The 26411-nt window shown below is 48.0% G+C and overlaps 1 protein-coding gene across 2 annotated transcripts in view; it reads left to right on the forward strand.

The window, feature by feature from the left end:
• Window positions 5676-26411, forward strand: part of SYT13 (synaptotagmin 13) — a 46871-nt gene continuing 26135 nt past the window's right edge. Inside the window, exon 1 of one of the 2 annotated variants that reach the window (XM_003122846.6) lies at window positions 5676-6464. In XM_003122846.6, the coding sequence (XP_003122894.3) occupies window positions 6282-6464 (183 nt within the window). In that variant the 5' untranslated portion in view covers window positions 5676-6281. Of the gene's footprint in view, window positions 6522-26411 lie in introns of both variants that reach the window. The other variant, XM_013994380.2, reaches the window with a different exon arrangement.

Here is a 26411-nt window from a genome sequence, read left to right on the forward strand (position 1 = left end):
GGAGCCGCTGTTGCCACAAGAGTGGCATAAATTGCAGATGCGGCTCAGATCCCATGTTGCCGTGGCTGTGGCATAATTTGGCAGCTGCAGCTCCGATTCGACCCCTGGCCTGGGAACTTCCATAAGCTGCAGGTGCAGCCCTTACCTAAAAAGACAAAACAAAACAAACAAATAAAAAGAAATGCTGGAGTTCCCGTCGTGGCGCAGTGGTTAACGAATCCAACTAGGAACCATGAGGTTGCGGGTTCGGTCCCTGCCCTTGCTCAGTGGGTTAACGATCCGGCGTTGCCGTGAGCTGTGGTGTAGGTTGCAGACGCGGCTCGGATCCCGCATTGCTGCGGCTCTGGCGTAGGCTGGTGGCTACAGCTCCGATTCAACCCCTAGCCTGGGAACCTCCATATGCCGCGGGAGCGGCCCAAGAAATAGCAACAATAACAACAAAAAATAAACTTGGTTCAGATTAAAAAAAAAAAAAAAAAAAAGAAATGCTAAAATCCCCCCCCCCCAATCCCCACCTACTGTGTGATCCCACCACAGGGTCTTTGCACATACTGCTTCTCTTGCCTGGAACACTCCTCCTTTTTTGATGGAGTAACTTTACTCCTTTAGACCTCAGCCCAAGTCCTGCTTCCTCTGGGAAGCCTTCATCAGTGTCTTGGAATAAGTCAAATATCAAATATCTCCTTAGTTTGTACCATGTTTGGAATTTCACGTGTATTCGTGTGATGAATGCTTACTGCCCGTCTTCCTTGTGGGAGCATAAACCCGTGGTGAGAGGGACCACACCCTCTTGCACATGAGCTGTGCTCCGTCACTGAGCGCACTGCCTGGCACCTGGTGGGAACTCAAACAAACCTGTCGAGTGAATGAATGAGTGAGAGCAATAGGCACTAGACAAGAAGTCGTAAGCTCTGGCTTCTGTGGCCAAGACTACTTTTGCTTATGCTTCTCCTCCGTATTTCGCAGGCTCCCTGGTTGCTATGTTTTGCGATGTCATGCTCTCAGATTCTGACCAATCAGTGGGGTGAAAGCCATGCACAGTTTCCATCCCTGGCCTCTGAAATGTCACAAGTGGACTTCAGTTCTTTCTCTGTTCTTCATCTGCATGGATGGAAGCGAAGGGGTCAAAGGACAGAAAAACCCAGTTTTTCCAAGTCACTGAATGGGGATGAGCTTCCCACACGGGGGTCCCCTGACCCCCTTGAATGTGATAAGAAAAAGATATATTTTCTCCCTCTCTCTCCTTTTTTTTTTTTTTTTTTTTTTTGCTTTTTAGGGCCACACCGGCAGCATTTGGAGGTTCCTGGGCTAGGGGTCAAATCAGAGCTGTAGCTGCCGGACTACACCACAGCCACAGCAATGAAGGATCTGAGCTGTGTCTGTGACCTACATCACAGCTCACTGCAATGCCAGATCCTTAACCCACTGAGCGAGGCCAGGGATCGAACCTGCGTCCTCATGGATGCTAGTCAGATTCATCAACCACTGAGCCACAATTGGAATTCCAAGAAAGATATACTTTTTTTTTTTTTTTTGTCTCTTTGCCATTTTCTTGGGCTGCTCTCGCGGCATATGGAGGTTCCCAGGCTAGGGGTTGAATCGGAGCTGCAGCCACCAGCCTATGCCAGAGCCACAGCAACGCTGGATCCGAGTCGCATCTGCAATCTACACCACAGCTCACGGCAACGCCGGATCGTTAACCCACTGAGCAAGGCCAGGGATCGAACCCGCCACCTCATGGTTCCTAGTCGGGTTCGTTAACCACTGTGCCACGACGGGAACTCCGAAAGATATACTTTTATTGTGGCACAGAGGGTTAAGGATCTGGCATTGTTACTGCAGGGGCCCAGATCACTGCTGTGGGCACGAGTTTCATCCCTGGCCTGGGAATTTCCACAAGCTGCAAAGAACGGAAAAAAAATATGGACACACATGTTATACACACACACACACACACACACAAATAGATATATACACACTTACATGTATATGTAATACATTATATATACTTTATTATTATTATTATTATTATTAAGTTAACCCATGAGGTTTGAAGTTATTTGTTTCTGCAGCAGAACCTAATCTACCCTCACCGAAAATATCCTGCCAGATCTGCCATTAACTCCTTCTACCCTTGGGCCAACCACAATCCTCCTGGGCCCCAAGTTCCCTCTCGGTAAAATGAAAGGATTCTGCATTCTGATCTTCGAGAATCTTCTGATGTCAAAATTCGGTTGTTCTGCTTGTGTCCTCCCTCCTTCCTGGCGCTATGGGCAGACACCATAAAGGTTGGCAAACGAACCCTGTCTCCTATAGTTGAAATCCTTCCCCCCAGATAAAAGCATTTTAATGCCTTAGAAATTCAAAGGGGTTACTCAGAATATTTAAACAACTTCCAGCATCTAACAAGTAATATAGCCATCCAAATGACAATGGTGGCTTTTCATCAAGAGGCTGGGGAACCTTCAGAGATCTGTTCCCCAGCCTTCCAGAAGCTCCCCCAAGCATCCCACTCCATCTCCCCTTGGCAGCATTCCAATTATTTGCAAGTCTCATCCTCAGACTGTCTCAATGTTCCACTCAGCCGACTCTGTCAACTGCCTTTCTCAATAGAGGTGGTCTCATTTTTCAAAAGATTCCACTAATGCCTTTTCTTAGAGAGTTGACACTAAAGGCTGCTGCCTGGATATCAGTATCCAAGAAGCAAAAGCCACAGCTTTTTTGCGTTGTAGTCAAGGTGACCCAGAGTCTTAATGACTTAACTGGGTTTCACATCTCCCGAGGTCTATTCTAGCTCTGCCATGGGTTCACTGGATATAAAAGAGGCGAAAGGCAAGCTCTTCTTCTTGGGCTGGAGTCCCTCTTCCTGCTAAAAATGAAGGTCACTGCAGCTGCTAACATCTCAGTAACCATAGTAACAGTGGACCACATGACAGATGTCTGATCGCCATCAGAAAATGCCTGATATCAAGTGTTCTTCATCCTTCCCCTCACCCCCCACCCCAGATCTTGTTAGCTGGCGTTGAGGGTCTCCCAAGGGAGAAGCTCAGGCAGGGGAAATCTGGAGTGACAGCCTTAATTAAATCTCTTATTCCCCCAGAACATTTTGCAATGCCAGGCCCGGGCGCCAAGAAACCTGCCAGGGAAGCTCCTAGGAGAGAGAATGCTAAGTCTACCATTGGGAATGAGGCCCTTGGGCTCCACAGTTGGCAGCAAATGACATTCAGTAGGAAAGTGTGCCTGGCATACAGCAGGCACAAAATTAGTACTTGCAGAAGAGTCAGTTTAATCAAATGGAGCACATTTAGCAAACGGGACTCATCTCCAGGAACTGGAAGTCCTGCATGAGATGATGATGTGAACCATTCATCTTTTCAGCAATTATTAAGAGACTGCTGTATGCACCCATGGGTGATAGGATGGAGGATCTAAAGATATTCATTTGCTGAATGAATCCCATGTCCCTGGGAGTATCTGGGGCTCAAGGGCATTTTGGGAAGTGTGTTGGGGGCAGGGATTGCATCATAAAGGACTTTGGATTCAACTGAAGATCTCCTGGGTTTACTTATTTTATTTATTTTTTATTACCCAATGAATCTATTACATTTATAGTTGTGCAATGATCATCACAATCCAATTTTATAGCATTTCCATCCCACAACCCCAGCTCATCCCCCTACTCCCCGAACTGTCTCCTTTGGAAACCGTAAGTTTTTCAAAGTCTGTGAGTCAGTATCTGTTCCTGCAAAGAAGTTCATTGTCATTTTTTTCAGATTCCACATGTAAGTGATAGCATTTGATGCTGGTGCCTCATTGTCTGACTGACTTCACTTAGTGTGATAATTTCTAGGTCCATCCATGTTGCTAAAAATGCTGGTATTTTGTTCCTTTTAATGACTGAGTAATATTCCACTGTGTATATGTACCACATCTTCTTGATCCAGTCCTCTGTCAATGGACATTTAGGTTGTTTCCATGTCTTGGCTATTGCAAATAGCGCTGCAATGAACATCAGAGTACATGTGTCCTTGCGAGTCGTGGTTTTCTCTGGATAGATGCCCAGGAGTGGAATCTCTGGATCAAATGGTAGTTCTACTTTTAGTTTTTTGAGGAATTTCCATACTGTTTTCCACAGTGGCTGCACCAAATTACAATCCCGCCAACAGTGTAATAGGGTTCCTTTTTCTCCACACCCTCTCCAGCACTTACTGTTTGTAGATTTTTTTGATGATGGCCATTCTGGCTGGTATAAGGTGGTACCTCATAGTGGTTTTGGTTTGCATTTCTGAAGTGTCCTGGGTTTACGGCTGGGTTTGAAAGCTTTTATACACATGAGTGATAGGATCAGCTTTGCATTTCAGAAACATCCTTTTGGATGCCCTGTAGGGAAAGGATTAGAGGGGGGCTCTTGCTTTAGCCAAAGAAAAGATGTTCTAAGATGCTGAAGCCAGGCCTTAAGAGAACTGGTAGCTTCTGCTTCCTTCTTCTTGGGAACTGGCTGCCATACTGTGAGATGCTCCAGCCACATGGAGGAACCCAGGTGCTCAGTACACACAGCCCAGTCGTGGTCTGAGCAGTGGCCAGTACCCACCGCTTGCCATGGGGTATGCCATCTTGGATGTTCCAGCCCAGCTGACTATAGTCCCAGAAGATACCATGTTGAGCAGGAAAAACCTCCCAGCCGAGCCCAGTCCACTCACAAACCAAATGCAAAGCCACAAAGGAATTTTTCTAAGCTATGAAGTCACAGGTAGTTTATTACGTATGAGTAGGTAACAAACACTGGGAGGCAGCAGGGGATGATCATGTCTGGAGCTCAGCAGGAAAGGTCTGGCTGGAATAATCATACATTTGGGAGTCATCAGCTTCACGGGATGGCGAAAGCCCCGTTTTGAAGGGAATCACCTCCGCTCCTTCTCACACATGACCAGCATGCCTAGACTACAGCCAACTCACAGCAAATGCTTGCTGAATTAAATTAAACACCCTGCGTAATGGAAGACACTGGAAATCCCTATTTGGGGATCTAAGACATCCTCTTCATGCCTGCAATTCGAATTTCCCTTCACTCTAAGCACACTTCTTTTACTTCCTCCCTCTCTGAATCAAAGTGCTAGGGAGTTCCCATCGCGGCTCAGCGGTAACAAACCCAACTAGTGTCCCTGAGGACTGGTTCAATCCTTGGCCTTGCTCAGTGGGTTAAGGATCCAGCGTTGCAATGAGCTGTGGTGTAGGTCGCAGATGGGGCTTGGATCCCACACTGCCGTGGCTGTGGCGTAGGCCAGCAGCTTCAGCTTTGATTCAGCCCCTCGCTTGGGAATTTCATATGCCTTGGGTACAGCTCTAAAAAGCCAAAAAAATAAAAATAAAGTGCAGACTCCTAGCTGCTGCACTGGACACTCTTTATCCTCCTAAGATAAGTCTTTTCCTTAAGGGTAGCATGCAGACTTGGAGTCTTGCAAACCTGAGTTTGGGTTCAGGATGACTGGATTTTTCTGGCTGCCCCACATCCCTTCTGAACTTTGGAGCTTCCTCAGCTGTAAATGGAGCTGAGAACACCTGCCAATCTGATTAGGTAGTAAAGGCAGACTACCGAGTCAAGGCTGAAGGAGGTGCAGATGGGAATAGCATCACGACTGCTCCTCCTCTGCCAGGACGCTGCACAGTCTCAACCCCAGCCTCCATCCGCATCAGTTCCCTCTCCCTGGTCGCCTGCCCCTCTCCCTGGTAGCAAATACCGGGCAAGATGGGGAGATGGTTAAGCTCCAGCTCTGTGTGTTTGAAAGGACTCCTGGAGGAAGGTGTTTTCCAGCCCGCTTGGCCAGAGAGAGTGAACAAAGGGTTAGCTATCCGGTAGAATGAACCCTACACGATCAGAGCAGAGCGACAGGCCTGGGTTTGAGCCCGGGTTTGCCCTCTAACGCACAGTGTGACCTCAGCGAGATCCTGCCCTCCCGGGACCCAAATGTCCTCCTACGTAAAGCGCGACGAATGGCCCGAGGCGACCCTCAGGTTCCTTCCACCTGAACAGCTCCGTCTCCGGGGTGGGGGTGGGGGTGGGGGGGGTGTCTGGTCACGTGGCTGGCGGGGAGGGATGCTGCTTGACGCGGTGCCCAGTGCGGACCTACCAGCCGGCTCCGGGTCCAGCCTCCTGCTCTGACGTCCTCGAGCCGTCTTCCATCCCCGCCTCTCCGGCGGCGGGAGAGCGGCTGGCTCGCCCGGATCCCAGGCCGGGGAGGTGCACAGCGGCGGGACCGAGCCCCGCGCGCGGAGCGGCCACCATGGTGCTGTCGGTGCCGGTGATCGCGCTGGGCGCCACGCTGGGGACGGCCACCAGCATCCTCGCGCTGTGCGGGGTCACCTGCCTGTGCCGGCACATGCACCCCAAGAAGGGGGTGCTGCAGCGGGACCAGGACCCCGATCCGGAGAAGGCGAGGCCCGGCGTGCTCGGGTCCGCCCAACAGGTGAGCGCGGGCGGCGCCTCGGCCTCCCCCCGGCCGGGCCGGGCCGAGTCGGGCCAGGTGGGTCTCCCGGGCGGCGGCGGGGAAGTGGGTGGGAGGGAACGGAACGGTCCGTCGGCCTTCTTCCTTGCGCGACAGGCACGGCGGGGAGTGGGGACGGCAAACGTGCTCCCTGACGGCTGAGGGGTCCTGAAGGCCTGGGGGTGGGGGAGGGGGAGGGGAAATAACGAAGGTTGGGGAGGTGGGGGGGCGGGGGGGAGCGGGAAAGGAATGCGGACGGTGAGCGCTAGAGGGGCGGGCATGGGAGGGAACGGGAAAGGGGATCTGGTTGGGAATGGGGCTGGGAGGGGGGTTGAGGGGGGCTGGGAGGAGGAATGAGGCAGGAAGGCTCCGAAGGGGCTGGGAGAGGGCTGGTGAGGTTGAGGGGAGATGAGAGGAATGATGGAGAATTGGGGAGAAGACGAAGGGGGCTCTGGGAGGGAAGAAAGGGGGCCATTGTGGGCTGGTGCAGGGAGCGCACTGACAGAGCTGAGGGGAAAAGCCACCCACACCCAGAGAGGAGGTTGGCCGCTGTCGGGGCTGGGGAGGGGGCAGTGGGGCTGCGCATGCCTGGGGGCTGGAGAGGCAGGTGCAGACGGAGGGGCCTGCAGGACCCCCCACCCCCCACCCCTTCCAGCAGCCAGCAGCTCCAGCCAGCCTGAGGGGGTTGCTGTCTGGAGATGCCCCTGGAGACAGGAAGGTTTTTTATTCCGTGCATTAGTTTGTCCCCATTGTAAGCGCCGTAGAAGGGGTCTGGGAGAGGTTTGGAAGGACCGTCCTCCATAGACTGTGAACTCCAGGACACGTCCCCAAGGTGGCCAGTGCCAAACGACCTCTGGAGACCTGGGAGGAAGAGCCTGGAGAGACTGATGGAGGAAGGCTGGCCCCGGGGGCAGAGGGTGACTTAATGACTTCCCAAGGCCCTCTGGGTTCCTTACAGAGCTCCTGATTCCAGGAGAAGCAGCAGGGCGCAGTGATCCCACCTTCTGTTTGCCAATTCATCATTCAAAAGCTCCGAGACCCAGTTGCTTGGGGCCTGTGTCAGTCACTGAACAGTGCGAGTGAAAGGAGATGGTTGCTGCCCTTGAGACATTACAATCCGAGAAGAGTGACATTGACACTGGCAGGAACCCTGGGAGCTAGCTGGGCAGCAGGATGTGGGACCCAGAACCATCTGGAATGGGAGTAGTGGGCTCCCCACGGGTGGGCATGGGTGGGGGAGGAGGGACGTTGGATGAGCCATTTTCCAGAATTTGGGGCCTGCTGCCCGCTCAACCTCCTCTTCCACCCGGCATACTTAAGGGACAGTCATTCTTCCGCCTTTCACGGCAGTGGCTCTTCAGGCACAGTCCCCTCCTCTTCCCGAGGAAAACCACTGGGGAAGATGTTTGGGTAAATGACCTCCAGGATCTCTTCCAACTCTTTGTCTTATTGATGACCGGTCACCCAACACAGGGGCCAATAATCTGTTAAAGACAAACTAGATCTGGCCTCTCCCTGACTTAAAATCCTCCCCAGCTTCTTTGGAATAAATCACAGCAAACCTTAGCGCGCCGCATACTCTGTGCTTTGCGCAGAATGTGTTTAGCAACTCAGTTGAAGAACATATATGATGAGCCCAACTGAAAGATGAAGAAGCTCAAGCTCAGAGAGGGTGAGTGACCTGGCCAAGGCCACACAGCTCGAGAAGTTTTAGAGCCGGATTCTAGCTGAGTAGGTCTGGTGTTAGAGTCCATGCTGTAGGCTAGCTACTCTACTCCACTCTCACTTTCCTTATGTGGCAGGTGTTTACCTCTGCCGCCCAGCTCGTGCCAGTTGCCGGTTTCATGGGCTGTCTCAGCTTCCCTGGATTTTTGATGCCGCTTAAAGACATCAGTGCCTCCCATTTCCTCTGGCTTTTCACAGATGATCCCCTCTCATTCTTTGGGCTTTTTCCTGCTTGAATTTCACCTCCTTGGGGAGGATTTTGTCTCAGGCCACATATAACAAAGCCTCCCTCCCCCACTGCCTTCTCTAAACCATTCCTCCCCAATTCTTTCTGTAGCACTTATGACAGTTGGATGTGATTTTTATATCTGCTTACTTGCAAAATATTTATTCCCAGGACCTACTCAGTGTCTGGAACCTAGCAGGTGCCCAATAGGAAATAGGTGACAAATAAAGGCATCCCAGTGTCCAGCTGTTGGCAATTATTGTCTGAGGTATTCCTTCAAGTGCAGGTGCATATACCATGCCTTTGCAACCCAGGGCTGGCACAGTAGGGGCACAGTAGGCGTTTGTTGATAAGGGAGACCCATTTACATCCCTCACTTGAGTCCCTCAGTGACAAGGATTTGGGCACCTGGGGTGGAATCTATAGGCGTGAAGGTGACAAAGCCGAGATCTCACAATGTTGGCGTGACTGCTGTTGTGCTCAGACTGCTTCAGCCACTGACCCAGATAAAGTCCACAGAGAGAAGACAATACCATCGACGTTTCAAATCAAGTAAAGGAGGCGGTGTTGGTGGTGGCAGGTGGCCACAGGGTGATGGGCGTGGCACGTGTTGACAAAGAGGAGGAGAGTCCTGAACGGAAGGCTCTCTGAAGATGTTCCTTCAACAGAGAGGGCATGGGGGCTGGGCAAGAGGGTTCTAGATTCCTGTAGCTGCTGAGAACCGGCATGTCTGTGGGACACAGAATGACTGTCCATGACTCTGGAAGTCGCTGGTTGTGGTTGCTGGAAAGACTCCTGGATGTGCAGGCCATGCCTGGGAATCTGATTTCTGGCCATGAGTGGTTGGCTGACGTTGAAGCTTGTAGTGATTTTGAAAAGGGCTTTGGAGTTTTTCCCTGGAGGTTCTTAACCCGAGGCCCACAGACCCCAAGGGGTCTGTAGGTAATATTTAAGGGATTTGTGGTCTTAGAGAGGAAAGAAAGGCTATCTTTATTTTCACGACCCTCTACCCAAAACTTAGCATTTCTCTGTAGGTGGGGATATAAACTACACCCTGCAGGAATATTAACAGTATCGATGACTTCGGCCCCAAGGGAAATCACAGGCAGTTTCAGAGCATTGCACGGCTGTTACAGATGCCTCACGATAGCATCTATGCTCGCCTCTAATTCTAAATTATGGTACTTATTAAATCTCCCGCTAGATCCTATTATTTAATGAATGAATGAAGAAGCACAAGTATAGCCATTCTCCCAACTGATTTTATTAGATGTGCTGCTGTCATCCTCTGTTTTCTTTCTGCTGCTTTTTCAAACATTCTGAGGACGTACCCACAGGCATCTCTGCTGAGTGGGAGGTGGGAAAAGGTGCAAGTCCTCACTCATCCATCGCCCCTGATCCCTCCAGCTGTCATCGGTTCATAATCCTTCTTGGCTTTTCCGAACTGCACACTGTGGACCCTTCATCCTGCCGTCCTCTGCAGAGCCGCCCCCCGCCCCGGCTCCCCCGTGCACGCGGTCCTTTGGGGGAAGCGAGACATTCAGTCTCACCACGCTGCCCTTGTGACCTGGCAGCATCATCTGGGACCTCCCTCCCTGTTGTCAGCCCAGCTTTGAAGCTTGGTTCTTATGCAGGGACAATTGGGCCCTTGAGTAAACAGACAGCGCAGAGGCAGAATAGGGTGTGTGTGTGTGTGTGTGTGTGTGTGTGGTCATCTTCGCTTCACCACTGCTGCTGAATCTATTAATGAGAGGCAGCCAGACCCACTGGTTCCTTCCCCCAAATTATCCTTTTCATGCTTTCTGCACAGGCTGCCACTCACCACAGTTCTGGGTCCTTTCAGAGGAAGCCCTCCTTTTGGCTAACCTAAAGGACAAGGGGATACAGCAGTAAAAGGCAGGCGTCTGCTCTTCTTTGGAAGTGGGAAGGCGGACAATGAAGTCAGCTGTTGCCACGAAGCATGTTGCCGTGCTTCCATGGCAGGGGAGGTACGGGGAGGGGGGAGGCCCTGGGAAACCCTTAGAAGGGTCTCCCCGCCTTCAGCTCAGAGTAGAACTTTCTCCAGGTCTCACCGGCTGCTCTGCTGCTGTCTCCTCTGTACTTTCGTGATCACAGGAAGTCATCAGCTGCCATTCCTGGAGCTGATCTGACTCTGGGCTGCTCTAAGGTCTGACCTCCTTGGATGCTCAGTCCTCTTAAAGAATTGATTTCTCAGCTGATCTCCTGGCTGATAAACTCTCCTCTTCATATAAACAAAGAATAGATCCATTTCCACAGAGTAATAAATAACAGAGATAGTATAGCTAACGTTTATTGAGTTCTTTATGTGTGCCAGGCGCTATTAAGCTCTTTAACCATATTAATTGTATCCTCACAATGGCCCTATGAAATATGCATGATTATTATTTCTGCCTTACACATGGGAAAAGTAAAACAGAACGCTGAAATAATTTACCCAGTGGCAGAGCTGGGAATCACATTTTGGAAATCTGGCTCCAGAGCCCACACTTTTGTCCATTAGGCTGGAGATTAGCAGAAAAACTCATCAAAATTTTACTTGAGCCACTGTGTTTCCCCGGATAGGGCATGAAATTGTCTATAATATATGCATCTTTGCAGGTCAGCTTCAGAAAACTTGTCCAAAGCTTCGGATGTTTTCAGCGCCTCTTGCATCCATCACATTTCAAGCATTGGGTGCAGACATGGACCCTCCAGAGAAATTTACACAGTAAACATGTTTGGGTTGGTCGCTTAGCAACAGGAGGACAGTATGAATTTTGCATCAAGAAATTAGCATATATTATTTCAGGGAGATGAGCGCATACCCACTGGAGATACTAGGTCCTTTGAAACATAATGGGGACCTTTGGTCTGTGCGCACCCATCCCTTCCCAGTGGCAGATCCTAGATCTGTCACATCTTCTTCCCTTTCTAGTTTCTCCTCCGGTACCACATGTAGATAATTCAGGTGCAAGGCTCTTCTCAGGCGATGGGTGGTTCACCCGCACCTTTTGTTAATTCCAGCAGAAAATGGTCCTACATCTTTGACCTTTTTAGATTTTCAGATACTGGCCCAAGTCTCCGCCAAGTACGTGGGGTGCAGAGGAGGAATAGAGAGGCCATCAGATCACAATGGAAGGAGCACCTGAATGAGAAATCAAAAGGGCTTGGATTTCCCTTGTGGTGCAGCAGGTTAAGGATCTGGTGTTGTCACTGCAGCCGCTTGGGTCGCTGCTGTGGTGTGGCTTCGATCCCAGGCCTGGGAAATTTCATATGCCATGAGCACAGCACCCGCTCCCCCCCAAAAAAAAAGAGAGAGAGAAAGAAATCAGAGGGGCTTAAAGTGAAGGCAGAAGGAAGGGGAGAGTCCAGCAGGATGGGGGTGCAGCAGACCTAGAAGACAAAGAAGAGGAGACAAGCTCTAGAGTGATTGACCCCCAAGTCGGAGACAAGTGGGAGAAATCAAAATGTGGTGTAGACAATCCCTGTGCTGTCCATGCTGTTTGACCTACAATCCTGCCCAAACCAGTAAGAGTTCATCTCTCACTTTGTCTGTGGTGTCATTGCATTCAGTGCCTCTGGAGCTTATTTCTGCTAACAAATACTGGGAAACCCTGCTTCATAAGAGACTAACTTCACAGAGACAGGCTTTAAGAAAGAAGGGATTTTGTGTGTGCGCATGTCTGAATCAGCACACCTGCACACAAAGGACCCCCATAACCAACTGGTTAAGAAATGACGAGTTGATGGTTTTCTAAAGGAGATCAGAGGAGAAAGAAAGACCTGTTGCTTCTCCCACCTCTCTCCCTCCCCCAGTTGTTTGTTGAGCACAGAGCTGCGCCAGGTTCTATGTTGGGGATGGGGAGGCAGGAACCACCCCGTCAATGACACAGTGACCCTTTTTCAGCCCTCGTGAAATGTACATTATAATGGAGGAGACCAGAGGTGGCAGAAGAGCACAAAGACGTAGAAATGTGTGATGATGGCAAGTGACCTAAAGAGAAAGTTCTGGTGCTCTGAGAGTGCAAGCTGGAAGGGACTCAGGTGACCCAGGTAATTCAGGTGATAGGCTTTCCTGGAGAGATTGATGGCCAAGCTGAGTTGAGGGAAAGTGAGCCAGGGCCATGGTTTGAGGGGCTTCAGACGGGAAAGAGGCCATGCAAAGGTCCTGGGACAGGAGGCAGCCCAGCACTCAGGGGGGCCCAGGGAAACTTTGGTATGTCTGGGGCACAGAGAGAAGGGGCGCCTGGGGAGGTGGGGAGGAGCCTGGGCAAGCAGGGCACCGAGGACCAGGGGCAGGTTCATCTGTTCATTTGTTCATTCGTGTATCAAACATTCCTTAACACCTACACGAGGGCCACTGATCTGTGCACTGACAATATGAAGGTTATGATTTTTTTTTCAAAGCTTTTTTAAAAAATAGAGGTGAAACTCACATAAAATTAAGTACTTTAAAGTGTAAAAACCACTGGCTTTTTGTACATTCACAATGGTGGACAATCACTACCTCCGTCTAGTTCTCGTTCGAGTTTTTAATCCCCCTTGAAGAAAACTCTGTCCACACTGGGCAGACTCTCAGTTCCTCTCTCCACCTCCAGTCCTTGGGAACCACAATCTGTTTTCTATCTTTATGGATTCACCTATTCTGGACATTTCATATATTTAGAATTTCAAAATATGTGACCTTTTGAGTCTGGGTTCTTTCACTTAACACAGTGTTTTCAAGGTTCATCTATGTTGCAGCATGTATCTGTACTTTATTTCTTTTTGTGGATGAATAATAGCCCATTATATGTATATGCCTCACTTTGTTTTTCCATTCATGGGTTGATGGACATTTGGGTTGAGTCTACCTTTCCGTTGTTGGAATAGTGCTGCGACGTACATTCCTGTACAGGTATTTGTTTGCGTACCAGTTTTCAGTGCTTTCAAGTGTATCTTTAGGAATGGAATTGCTGGGTCCTATGCTAATTCTGTTTTACTTTTTGAGGAGCCTCCAAATGGCTTCCCACAAAGGCGGCACCATTTTTGTTCCCACCAGCAAGGTCTGAGCATTCCAATTTCCTCACATCCTTGCCAGCAGTTGTTCTTTTACTTTTCTGTTGTTGTTTTAGTGTTTTATTCTAGATATCCAAAAGGGTCTGAAGTGTTATCTATCTAGTGGTATTTTCTAGACTTTTCATTAAAAAAAGCAAACTCTCATTTAGAAAATATTCATTAGGAGTTTCCATTGTGGCTCAGTGGGTTACAAACCGACTAGTATCCACGAAGATATGGCCTCGTTCAGTGGGTTAAGGATCTGCCATTTCCATGAGCTGTGGTGTAGGTCACAGATGAGGCTTGGATCCTGAGTTGCTATGGGGTGGTAACTGCAGCTCCGATTCAACCCCTCACCCATATGCTGCAGGTGCGGCCCTAAAAAGAAAACAAAAAATATTCATCAGTATCTGGCAGGTTTTTAACAAACATTTTCTCCTTGTATTGAATGCCCATTACAGGGAATCCATACGGGCACACCCATAAAAACATTTCATAGCTCCTGGGTCTCTCAAGAGGAGTGGCGTGTGTGGCAGTCCTGGCTCTTCTCTTCCGCCAGCAAATTTGCACCTGCTGCTATGTCCTTTAAGTATGTTTCATGTTATCACTGTCACCTTCCTCACACTTTTGCCCCCAGCTTTATCCCCTCCTGGGTGACAATCTGCTTCACCCAGTTTCCTGGGGGCTTTAAAAACCCAGGTCCAGTCGAAGTGGTGTTTCCTACATTTCAACTTCACTCTCCCTTGTTGGCATCTCTAGGCCAGTGCGATGCCAAGAGGAGGAGCTTTGAACCCTCACGGTGTCAGTTCGTTGCACACACCCAAACCTTCCCACTGAGGATTCCTTAAGTGCTAATTAACCAAGGGGTGTTTTAATTGATTCATATTATAAAACATTCCTGGGAGAGTTTTGCATGGTGTTTAAAAGTGCTACAGTGACATACAGGGATATTTTGGGAACTGATTGAGACTTGGGATGGTCTGGGACTGCATTATAATTTTTCTCATTTAAAATAATAGAAGACAAGTGACTACTCTCTGAAATGCACTAGCCCGTGTGTTTTCATGAACAGATTCGAGTCAAATAAGAGGGGTGGTTGCATAGGTGAATATATGGCTGTGAATCTATACATATGCATATATGAATAAGAGAAAAGAGGAAGAGCATCTGGGCGGGGGGGGGGCGGAAATTCTGTGAAATTGAGTCTTAGTCCATTTGACAGAGACCCTGGGGTACTTTGATGTAATCCATGGACTCCTCCCCGCCCTCCACTCATTAAGTCAAGACGGACTTTTCCTTCATAGAAAAACCGAGCAGGTTTGGCAGAGAGCAAGAGAAGTGAGAAGAAATGTTGAATGACTGCATGAGTCATTGGATGGATGGGTAGATGAATGGGGAGGAGGAGAGTCATGGGGCTGCCGCCTCTGCTTGCAGCCAAAATAAAAACCACAAGCGTAGGATGGAGGGCAAGGTGCTGAGCTTGCGGATGAACCTCTGGGCTCATCTTTGGGGAGGCAGCAAGGAATCAGAACAGGCCTAGAGGCCATGGTGGCTTCACTTCTTTTTGATTTCCCTCCCTTCAAGCCTCCTTTCATTTGGCTGATATTGGAGAGAGTTTAAAAAACCTCCTGCTGCAAAGGCCAATGAGGAAGGACCCTGGGAGACCACGTTTTACTTGGAAAATCATCAACTACACAGTTTTGGACTTGCTGCTAAGAGTGGCCTGAGGAGAGGGATGCAAGTTACTGATGCAGGACAGTGAAGACTTTGCTTCTCAAGGAGATGCTTTGGAGAGGACCGTGTCTGAAGATGGAAGGAATTTGGGGAAGTGCAGTTTAGTTGGGCAGTTAGAAGACTCATTGGAAACAGTTGCAGAAGGAAGCCTAGAATAACTTCAGTGAGCTCTAAGCTCATTCCATGGTTCAGATACCCCCAACCCCCAAGCATCTTAGAATGTGTTTTTATTTCCAGCTCAGTCTCTTCACAAAGAAGGGGCTGGGAGTTCCCACTGTGGCTCAGCAAGTTAAGAACCTGATGTAAAGTCCATGAGGATGCAGGTTCGATCCCTAGCCTTGCTCAGTGAGTTAAGGATCCGGCTTTGCCATGAGCTGTGGCGTAGGTTGCAGACACAGCTCAGATCCGGTGATGCTGTGGCTGTGGTGTAGGCTGGCAGCTGAAGCTTTGATTTCACTCCTAGCCTGGGAACTTCCATATGCCAAAGTGGGGTCCTAAAGAAAGAAAGGAAGGAAGGAAGAAGGAGAGAAAGAAAGAAAGAAAGAAAGAAAGAAAGAAAGAAAGAAAGAAAGAAAGAAAGAAAGAAAGAAAGAAAGAAAGAAAGAAAGGAAGGAAGGAAGGAAGGAAGGAAGAAAGGAAGAAAGAAAAAGAAAGGAAGGAAGAAAGAAAGAAGAGAGCTAGGGAAGGAGGGAAGGAAGGACGGAAGAAAGAAAGAAAGAAAAGAAAAGGCAAGGCTACTAGAGAGACACACAGTGGAGGCAGTGATGATCCAGTGAGAGATGAAAGTCCAGAGGAAAATATTGTCATGGTCTCAGGGCTTTTTGGCACTTTCCCTTCAAATGTGTCACTTAATAGCCCATCTCTTACCACGCAAGTGGGATACATCCTTTAAGTAGCAATGAGACTGTCATTCTTTGTGCAACAGCCTCATTGCAAAACTCTCAGAGACAATGGACAGAAAGGAATGAACTAGAGCTTAGATATGGGGCTGGTAACCACTACACGAGAGACTTGCTTTGATTTTGGATTTTTTTTTTTTCCCTGTGCACATGGCATGTGGACGTTCCCAGGCTAGGGATCAAACCCAAGCTATAGTTTTAGGTAAGAACAGTCTAGTTTTTGGAGACCACTCAAAAGAGGAAATTGCCTCTTTGAATGAAATATTCACTTCCTGATCAAACTGCTAAGATATAACAGGAAGCAAACTAGACTCAGACCCCAAAATTGAATTTGAATTCAGCTTCCACGATTTTCCAGCTAAATGATCTTGACCTTTCTGAGTCCTACTTTCCTCATCAACATGACGGAGATGATAATAACAAGATTCTCCATGGTAATAGTAAAGACTAAATGAGATAACACCTTTGAAAGCACCCAGAAATTTCACAATTAGAATGTGTGTGTGTATGCATATATATTTACATATATATACATATATGCATATACATGTGTGTGTATATATATATATATATATTTTTTTTTTTTTTCCCTGTGCACACGGCATGTGGACGTTCCCAGGCTAGGGATCAAACCCAAGCTATAGCAGTGACAATGCCGAATCTTTAACCTCTAGGCCACCAGGAAACTTCTGAGTTTATTTTATGTATCTCTGAATCTTTTTCTTTCTTTTTTTTTAAGGTTTTAATCTTATTTATTTATTTTTTGTCTTTTGTCTTTTCAGGGCCACACCGGTGGCACATGGAGGTTCCCAGGCTAGGGGTCCAATCGGAGCTGTAGCCGCTGGCCTACACCAGAGCCACAGCGACACCAGATCCGAGCCACATCTGCGACCTATGCCACAGCTCACGGTAACACCGGATCCTTAACCCACTGAGCGAGGCCAGAGATCGAACCCTCAACCTCATGGTTCCTAGTCGAATTCATTTCCGCTGCACCACGACGGGAACTCCTGAATCTTTTTCCTATTTATCCTTTACCAAAGCAATGACTTGTCCATATGTTCATTGCGGAGGAAAGAGAGAGTTCATTCAATGTATTCCAAATGGGAAAAATGAAAGCCTTCTCTTAGGATGGGAAGGGGGCGTGAACAGTACACTTCTAGGATATCCATTCCCTCAAAAAACATGTCTTGATCGCCTGTTATGTGCACGACACTGAGTTCGCACTAGGGACACCGAAGTGACTGGGCAGACGACACCCCTGACCTCTTGCAGTCCGTGTTCTAGGGGTATAGAGATCATTTCACAGTCCTACTGATGAATATAAATCTAATCGTATTAGGTGCGGTGAGCGAGGGGAGAGTTCTCACGGGAAGTGGTAACTCAAGCTCGTGCTCTGACTTTCTCGGAGACTCCTTTTGGGAAAAACATTTTGTACCCCTCCTACATATATATTTAATTCTTTGCAAAGTATATGTATAGTTATGTTATATATATGGATTGCTCTACTAATACATCGTGTCCATACTTTTTAAAATGCACAAAAATGGACCGTTTCAAACCATAATGTAAACATTATTATGAAACGAAGTTCCCATTGTGGTTCAGTGGGTTAAGAACCTGACTAGTCCCATGAGGATTCGGATGCGATCTCTGGCCTCGCTCAGTGGGTTAAGGATCCAAGGATGCAGCTCGGATCTGGCATTGCTGTGGCTGTGGTGTAGGCCAGCAGGTGCAGCCTGGACTCAACCCCTAGCCTGGGAACTTCCACATGCTGAAGGTGCAGCCCTGAAGAGAAAAAAAAAATTCTGAAATGAAATTATTTCATTTTCTTCCCATAGTCCAAATGGACTGCCTTGCACACCCCTGTGGCATACAGGTACTGCCATTTACTAGGTAATGGTCTTGGGGATGAGGGATTGAAGTCTTCCAGGCATAGGGCATGTGCAAAGGCCCTGTGGAAAGAAAAAAATATCACTTAGGAGGGACTGAAAGAGGGTCAAATTGGGTAGAGGCAGAAGGCACAGAGAGAAGTGATGTGTATTGGTGAGTTGAAACCACAGCAATGAGCATGGCTGAGACCTCCTGGGAAGAAAGCAGAAGGAGAGGGAAGGGGGCCTAAGAGCGAGTCCTGAGGGACACTCGCATTTCATGAGACAAGGAGGGGCGGCCAGAGAGGAAGGAGGAGAAACCTGGAGAATGTGATATCAAAGTAATAATAATAAGAGAAAAACATTTTAAGAAGAAGGGAGTCACTGAAAATTCAACTAAGATGAGACTGAAAAAACCCATAGGACATGAGGATCAGGAGTTCCTGTTGCAGGTCCAAAAGTTAAGAATGCTACATAGTATCCATGGGGATGTGGGTTCAATCCCTGGCCCTGCTCAGTGGGTTAAGGGTCCGGCATTGTTGCAAGCTGCAGCATAGGTCACAGATGCGGCTTGAATCTGGCTTTGCTGTGGATGTGGTGTCGGCTGGCAGCTGCAGCTCTGATTGGACCTTTAGCCCAGGAGCTTTCATATACCGCAAGAGCGATTTAAAAAAAAAAAAAAAAAAGGAATCGAAGGTTCATCAGTGACCTTGGAGACCAACACTGGGCTGAGGGGGCCTTTGGAAAAGGGTTGCAAGATGGGGAGAAAGTGAGAGATGACGGCAGCACCAAGAACAGGCAGTTCTTTTGAGATGCATGGCTGCATAGGGAAGGAGGGGGCCAGGGCCATAAGCAGGGGACAAGAAGTCAAAGGAATACTGAACACAGTTAAAAGCCAATGAGAGGAAGCCAGTTGAAAGAGAAGGATGGACATTCCAAAAAGAGGGGGAGAGATCAAAAATAGTAGGGAGAGGCTCCCGCATGTGGGCATGGGACACAGGCTTAGATGGAGGGGCTGGTCCTGGAGGAAGGGAGAGAGGGAGATGCGTCTTGCAGGGTCACCAGACAGGGACTGGCCACATCATCTGTCCAGAGAAGAAGGGCAGATGGACGTGTCTGTTAGCAGGACGTTAAGGGCTTCCATTCTCTTGGATTCCTTTTTTTTCTATGAAGGAAATCAGAGGATATAGAGAAATTCCAACATGTGGGCTTGAGGGGGGGAGTTGGGGAAACAGTAGGATTTCTGGGCAGGACTGAGGTTGAGGTTGGCGACCATGAATTTATCATGGAACCACCCTCCCTGTCGAACGACTCTCCCATGGTATAGGCCTGGTGGATGCAGGCATCACAGTGTGGCAGGGCTCATCCAATGCTGGGGTTTCCTCACGTGGCATCAGGACCAGGGTGGGGAGGCGAGGGAGGTCTTTAGACTTTAAAAGGGCGTTGTTGAAATAATAGACTATGGAACTGAATTGGGAACGTAGCCAAGTGAGGATAGGGGACAGAGAGTAGAGGGCTCCACGGGTCTGAAGGTTCCTTGGGGTTGAAAGAGCAGCTGTGGAGGGCTCAGTCCACAGCTGGAAGAAAGGGGTGCAGCCGTGGATGCCCTGAGGGCAATACGCTCACCAGGGTCAAAGGTGCCAGAAGCATCCTTTCCCTCCCTCACGAGGCAGGTAGGGGATGGGACAAGGGCACAGAGTTAGAGTGAATAATGAATGGATTTAAAGTGATTTCCTCGGCTGTCCACATCCATGGATCTGGAAGCCCCTCTTCTAGGAAGACCAGGTGAGTCAGCAGCTGGTTAAGTCAGCAGTCACATGCCATGTGTTGTTTCTGGAATTCTTTATTTTAGGAAAACACGAGACTCTAAATAAAGAAGGAGCACCTTGAATCTGTAACGTCTGAAGGCCACAGGAGGATCAGGCAGGACACTTGCTCCCATGAGCTGCAAGCCTAGCTGTCCCAGTGGCTTAGAGTCTGGAAAGTAGGGTCGACACCAGTGGTGTGTTTCCAGTTGTCTGGGCCTGAGAGCCAGGCAACGTCCTATGTGACAGTGGGCTAGTAGCAACTTAACTTGTCTGTGCCTCAGTGTGTGCATCGGTTAACTGAGTCATTGTCCCTGGATTTTTGTGAGGAGTCCATCAGGTAATCCGGGTAGGAGGGCGCCCAGACTATGAGTTCTGAACTGGAAATCGTTCCTTTGCATCCAGAACCACTCTCCACATCCTCCTCCCCTCCTCCTCCCCCCTCCCACCCAAACCCCACCCCATTTCCATCCCCCATGCCCTGGCCCCAGAAGGCCAGGTCTAGGAGTGTGAACAGTGCTCAGCTACTCCTGGCCCCAGGGTAGTTCCCATTATATGTTCGTTTCCTTAACCCTCCACACGGTTGTAAACATCTGCTTTATGAAACTCCTGTCAATGATCCACTTTGAAGGTGCCATCTGCTCCTGCCACAACCGTTAGTTATGATTATAAACCCTAATAATCAATAATAATAAAGGGAGAGCCAGCCAGTCAGAGAGTGTGTTTAGAAACTGGCAAAGGTCAGGCCATGTGATAAAGCCTTCTGTTTGCACAAGGCTTGATTGTTTAGAAACCACTTTCGTTTTCTCGTTTGATCCAGCATCTAGTACGCTGTTTTTAATACATGCTTGCCAAACAGACACACCTGTGGGTCAGAAGGTTTGAGGCAGCTATTCTCATTTTGAAAAGTTTGAAGTGAGCTGAGGGAAATTTTTAACATTTTTAGTAACTTGGAGCCAAATATTTTGATATTTCTAGACCTTCCATGGTCAAATCATGTTTTGTGACAACATGGTGTAGATGGGTTGAATGTTGGCCCATGTGATGCAGAGGGAAATCCAATAGATTTGGATCCCATTTAAAAGAAGGAACAGCTGCATCTATGGATGCTCCTCACTAGTTCGAGTCTGCCAAAGTGACAGCTAGGAGGAGAATATTAGCAGAGGCCCCTTAGTGGCGGTCCCTTGAAATCTCCTTGCTGACAACGCATGGAAGTCACATGGAAGAACCAATCTGTTGCCCAAACCTTGCTGTGGCTATAGATGTGCACTGATGCTCAGGGCTTATGTTCTCTGGAAAAGAAGACCTGAGGGGTGAGAGTGGACAGGAGTACTTTTCCCTGATGCAGTTCCCTTGGATGCCTCCCTCTCCCTACACATCACTCCACCCCAAACACTGTCAATTCCACTTCCTGGGAGAAGTCTCAGGCACTCTAGGACGTTCACAGCCTGGCCTCACCATTCCTTGGTTGGGTTGAAGCCCCTCCTCCAGGAAGCCTTCTCTGATCTCACTGATTTTAAGGACGTTCTCGTTGGGTCTTCCAGAGCATGTAAGTTGAGACCTTCAGCCTTTTAATTCTACCTTCTTAGTTATCTTTTTATAAATATGCATCAAGAAGAGTCAATGGCTTTCATTTTGCCTATCAGTTCTTACTAATTGGAGTGGCTCCCTGGACCTCTGAGCTGAGCGGACTGTGTCTGATCCTGGCAGGCAAGAATGCTTGGATTGATTAGTCATGTCTGCCATCAGCAGCCGGTAGGAAAGTTGTAGCATCATACTTCATGTTTCCCATTTATGGCGTAGCTCACCTCCACCATTGGATGGTAAACTTGCTGAGGGCGCAGAATTATTCATCTGTCTTCCACAGTACGTGGGGTGGGTGACTGCATAGTTAGCAGGCAACAAGTGTGTACTGATTTCTGTTTGGGCAGAAATCTGAGGATTGATTAATTGGGGGGTTTTGGCTTAAAAGCTAAATATAAGGATAATCTAGTAAACAATTACCATCCTGTTTTGAAGCCTCACTGAACAACTTGGCTGTTTCTTACACCCACTGGGTTAGAAATGGATGTGCTTTCCAAGTGTCTGCCTACAAGTGGAAGTCTTCAATTAGTGGTTCTCCGCACTTCTTTTCTGAGCTGCATCACCTTTGATGGGTGCTATTCACAGACTCGACAGATTCTGCAGAATTCACCTCCTTCCTCTCCCACTCAGAAAATCTTATCAGAATGCAAATGTATGAAAGAGGTATTGTTATAAGAAAAACCTTGCTCTAATCAATTTTTTAAATGGATAAAAAATTATCAAATTTCAGTACTCTAGTTATCATTTGTAATACACTGGTATAATAACAAGGTTGGAAATTGTTGCCTTCGACAATGGTTTCATCAACTATTCGAGCATCATAGAATCAAAAAATTCTCTAACACTTCTGGAGCAAGATCTTGAATTCATTGTCAAGGAAAAGGGTACATACCCAGACATTTCAATGTTTAATACCAAAATGACTGTCTTTCATGAAGAACATAGCTTCCACAAGTCAGAAACAGAGAAAAAAATCTAAAGTATCCAAATGGACGTTGTTGCATAAGGCCACCAAGACCAACGTTCCCATGTTATCAAAGTTAATGGTGATGCTGGGCTGAGATCCTGCTCCTACACATGGGCTCAGTTGAAAGAAGGACTTTAAAGTCTCCAGTCGGCCAATACAGTGGAGGGAGCAGTAGAATTTTAAAAGTTGAAGACTGGCTGAGGGACTTGGCTCAGAGACAAAACACATTGCCATCAGCCACACTGTGGTGGCTGAAGATGGGAGGATAAGGAAGGATGGGTGGGTGGATGGAGGGGGAAGGCTGTGTTTAAATCCCAGTTTACCTGCCGGGGAGTTTTCATGACCTTTTCAAAACAGCCTACCTTTGAAACTGTACCTCTGAGGTGTGTTGATGAGGTTGTTACATAGTCTTGGCATGGTCTTGGCTCAGGTCACAAGGGAAACATTTTTTCCACTCAAGGAATATCAAACCCAGATTCAGAGCTGAGAGCCGTAAGAAAGCTGATGCCCAGATACCCAAGCAGGTCATTTTAAGAGCCACACAACCGGGTGGGGGAGGGGCATGGAGTCATCAACTTAATGATGCGGCATCTGCCAGCAAATCAAAAGCAATGATCTGGACATTTCCATTTTTACCTCTTTATGGTTGGTGTCCAGAGACCTAGTCCCCAAGGAACCGTGTCACACAGTGTCATTTAGCAGCACCAGCTTTGGGGTGGATGCATGGTCCAAGCCTGGAGCTATCATGCATTACCTGTGGGATCCTGGACAGGTTTCTATGTCTCTGAGCCTCAGTTTCCTCCTTTGCAGAGCAGAGAAAAGAATGAAATTATTTTTATTAATTAATATTACAGAATGGAAAAGAGAAAGCCATAGGCACTATCTATAGGGTTATGTGAGGATTAGATAGATACACACGGTCAAGTCTGCTGCGCTTTGCAGGGCGTCTGGTACAGAGGAAGTGGTTGAGAGATGGCGGCCATGGTGCCCTTTCAGGCATTGTGGTGGGCCTGACCGAGTCAACGCAGGCACCACCTACGAGGCTCTCTAGGCAGGATCTTGCCATTGTGTGGCTGTCAGCCTCATGGAATTGTTATTCTGAAAATTTGTTTTTGAATTCTGTGTCCTCCAGAAGAGTTGGGATAATGGTAACTCTCATTGTCCCGCCTCTTCTCACAGGGCTTTCAGCTTTGGTGGTACCCACTGTTCTCTGAACGCACTGCAGACTTTCATGCTGCCGCCTTGGCCCAGCAAGCCCTTCTCCCACTTCTCCGCCTGTTACACTGCTGCCAGGGCTTCAGGGCAGGGAACACCAACCAAAAGTCAGAATCTCTGAATCTTCATGAAATTCTCCTCCCACTCTCCCACATCCCACCCTGCGCCCTCCTCAGGGGAAGGAAGTTTCATGTGCTCCTACATACTCTGTCCCATATTTTGCTGTTCACCATCATTACACCAGTATTATTATACTAATGTATTATTAGTATACTGATCCCTCCACTGCCCACTCCTCCCCGCACACAGTGTGTATGAGGGCAGGGACCAGTGTCTGCCATGGCCTCCATCACATAAAAGGTTCTCAGTGTCAAGCAATGATTGATGGAATCTATTCATGGATGGCTAGGGTAGGAGGGAGGAAGTGGGACATCTTCTCCCAGCCCTGCAGGCTTCTGAGAACTATCCATCCAAGACCTCAGAAGGATAACAGACCATTGCGTCTCTCCCACGCAGGGAAACTCATGGCCAAGCTGTAAAGCCTGCAGGCTCCACAGTCACCAGCATCTAATTAACTATGTGACTTTAGACTTAAATCCTCTGTGCCTCAGTGATCCCATGTAAAAGAGGGTAACAGTAACGCCTCCATCATGAGTCCATGAGGTTGAAATACAGCCTTGTGTGTAAATTGCTCATGTCTGTATCTGACACATGATTAATGCTAGCTATGATTTTTCCCTTCCCCCAAATTTTAGCTCAAGAAACCTTTCCTGACCCTCAAATCCTCAGTGGACACAGCTTTCCCTTCCACTCATCTCATTACTACATGTCCCTATCTTGATAGGATCTGTTCCTGAGTTTGCTTTTTTGCCTCTGTTGGTTTCTTGCTCCCTACCCCACTGGAAATGCCCACTCCACGAGAGAAATGATAGGATAGTGTTGTTCCTGAAGCTGATAAGCATCTGGAGATTTAATACATGTTAAACAAATGATTGAATGGATCACCACCAGCAGAGAAAGGGTTTGCATTGGAGCTAGCTATTTTCAGCTGTGGCGCTTTCCTGCTGGTATGGGTGAAGTGCACTTACCTGGCTGACAGGTAGCCTAGCTGGCAAAGCTAACCTACTAATAAACCTCCTAGTCTGTTGCATTAGATGCCAGCTAGGGGGCAGGGAGTGTGCTGGGTCAACCACAAACTGGTCTTTTAGAATTTAAAATAACTATGGAGGGGAGAGAGACTAGCAGGAGATGCATCTCAAGGGAAGGGGATTGGAAAAGGGATTAGGGGCACAGACAAGTAATAAACAGAAGAGGAGGTATTGGAAGGGATAACAAAAGATGTGCAGTGGCTGGGTTACCATGGAAACACTGCGTGGTGCCTGGACCGGAAGACAAGCTGCTTCTTCAAAGTGAATTTCAACTTTGTAGCTTGAAATACGCCCTCCCCCCATGACCTGACCTTGTAGATTTGCCCATAAGCAGCGAGAAGTAGAGCTCCTGGTACCAGCATCTCCCCAGGAGCTGGACATTAATCAGACAAATAACTGTTTGTGGGGAGCCAAGGGGACTTGACTGAGAGGGAGGTCGTTGCTGTGAGCAGCTCACCACACCAGAGGACATTTCTCCACCTGCCCTGCCTGGAGTTCTGGGACCTCCCCCAAACCTTGGCATTTCCATGTGAGCCTCAGGGACCACCTGCATCAGTTACCCTGGGGAGTTTCTTAGACATGCAGATTCTCTAGGATCCACCTAAGACAGACCTCTGAGTCAAGGTAGGGGAGGCATTTGGAAATCTGAATTTTACATTTCCCCAGGTGAAATTTCTACACATCAAAGTGTGACAACCAGTGCCTCAACCCTGTTCCTCTGACTAAAGGGCATGGAAGGGCAGAATAATTGGGGAGGTGGGCAGGCAGTGGCTCAGGCATCAGTCTAAGTGGAACAAAAATAAAGGATGCTAGGAATATGAAGAGGTGGTAAAGGGCTGGAAGCCCAGCAGAGCCAATAAACAGAAGGCTCTGGAGGGAGCTAGCCTGGGTTTGAATCTTTCTTCTACCACTTATTAGCTGACTATGCATCCTCATCTGTAAACTGGGATCGACCATAGCAGGTCTTCCTGATAGGGTTATTATGAGGATTCAGTGAGCTCATATCTAAACAGTGCAAGTCACATGTGGACAGAACCAGAAAATCAAAGAGGCTGGGAGGACTCTGTGTTTGGAGAAGAGCCAGAAGATTCTTTAAGACTAGAGAAATCAGTGTGTTTAAATTTATTGTGTTCAACCACTGAGGTTGGGGATTGTTTGTTACATAGCAAATAGCCTTCCCTGACTAATACAAGGCCCTTAACAGGTGGCCTGCTAGCCATGAAGGTTCAACCAGCTGTCGGTATGAGTGAGGATGCTCTATAGAGGGAGTGAACAGAGGACAACAAACCTTTGAGTTGGTTAAGAGCTTCTACAACTACACCCCAAATTCTCTTTAGGGGAGTTGTCTGTGTGTTTGGAAGGAAAACTTGGACAGAGAGCCATTCACACAGACTAAGCTCTAGGAGCTGGTCCTTCCCTGGAGGCAAAATGACTGTTTTTTTCACTTAACTTCTAGCTTGACTCATTGCATGTTGTCCAACAATAGGGAGAAAGAGTCCTGCTTCTCCACGAGGGTGTGTGTGTGTGTGTGTGTGTGTGTGTATCACTATCTAAATTTTTATTGAGGTATAGTTGATATACAATGAAGTATATCCTAAATCAATAGTTTGGTCAATTTTGACAAATATCTATCCTCTATACTGTAACCCATACTTCCATCTTGCCTCTTAACACTGAGTTCTCCCAGAAGCGACTACTATTCTGATTTCTATCACCAT

Source organism: Sus scrofa, chromosome 2, assembly GCF_000003025.6.
Source record: "Sus scrofa isolate TJ Tabasco breed Duroc chromosome 2, Sscrofa11.1, whole genome shotgun sequence".
Lineage (NCBI taxonomy): Eukaryota > Metazoa > Chordata > Mammalia > Artiodactyla > Suidae > Sus > Sus scrofa.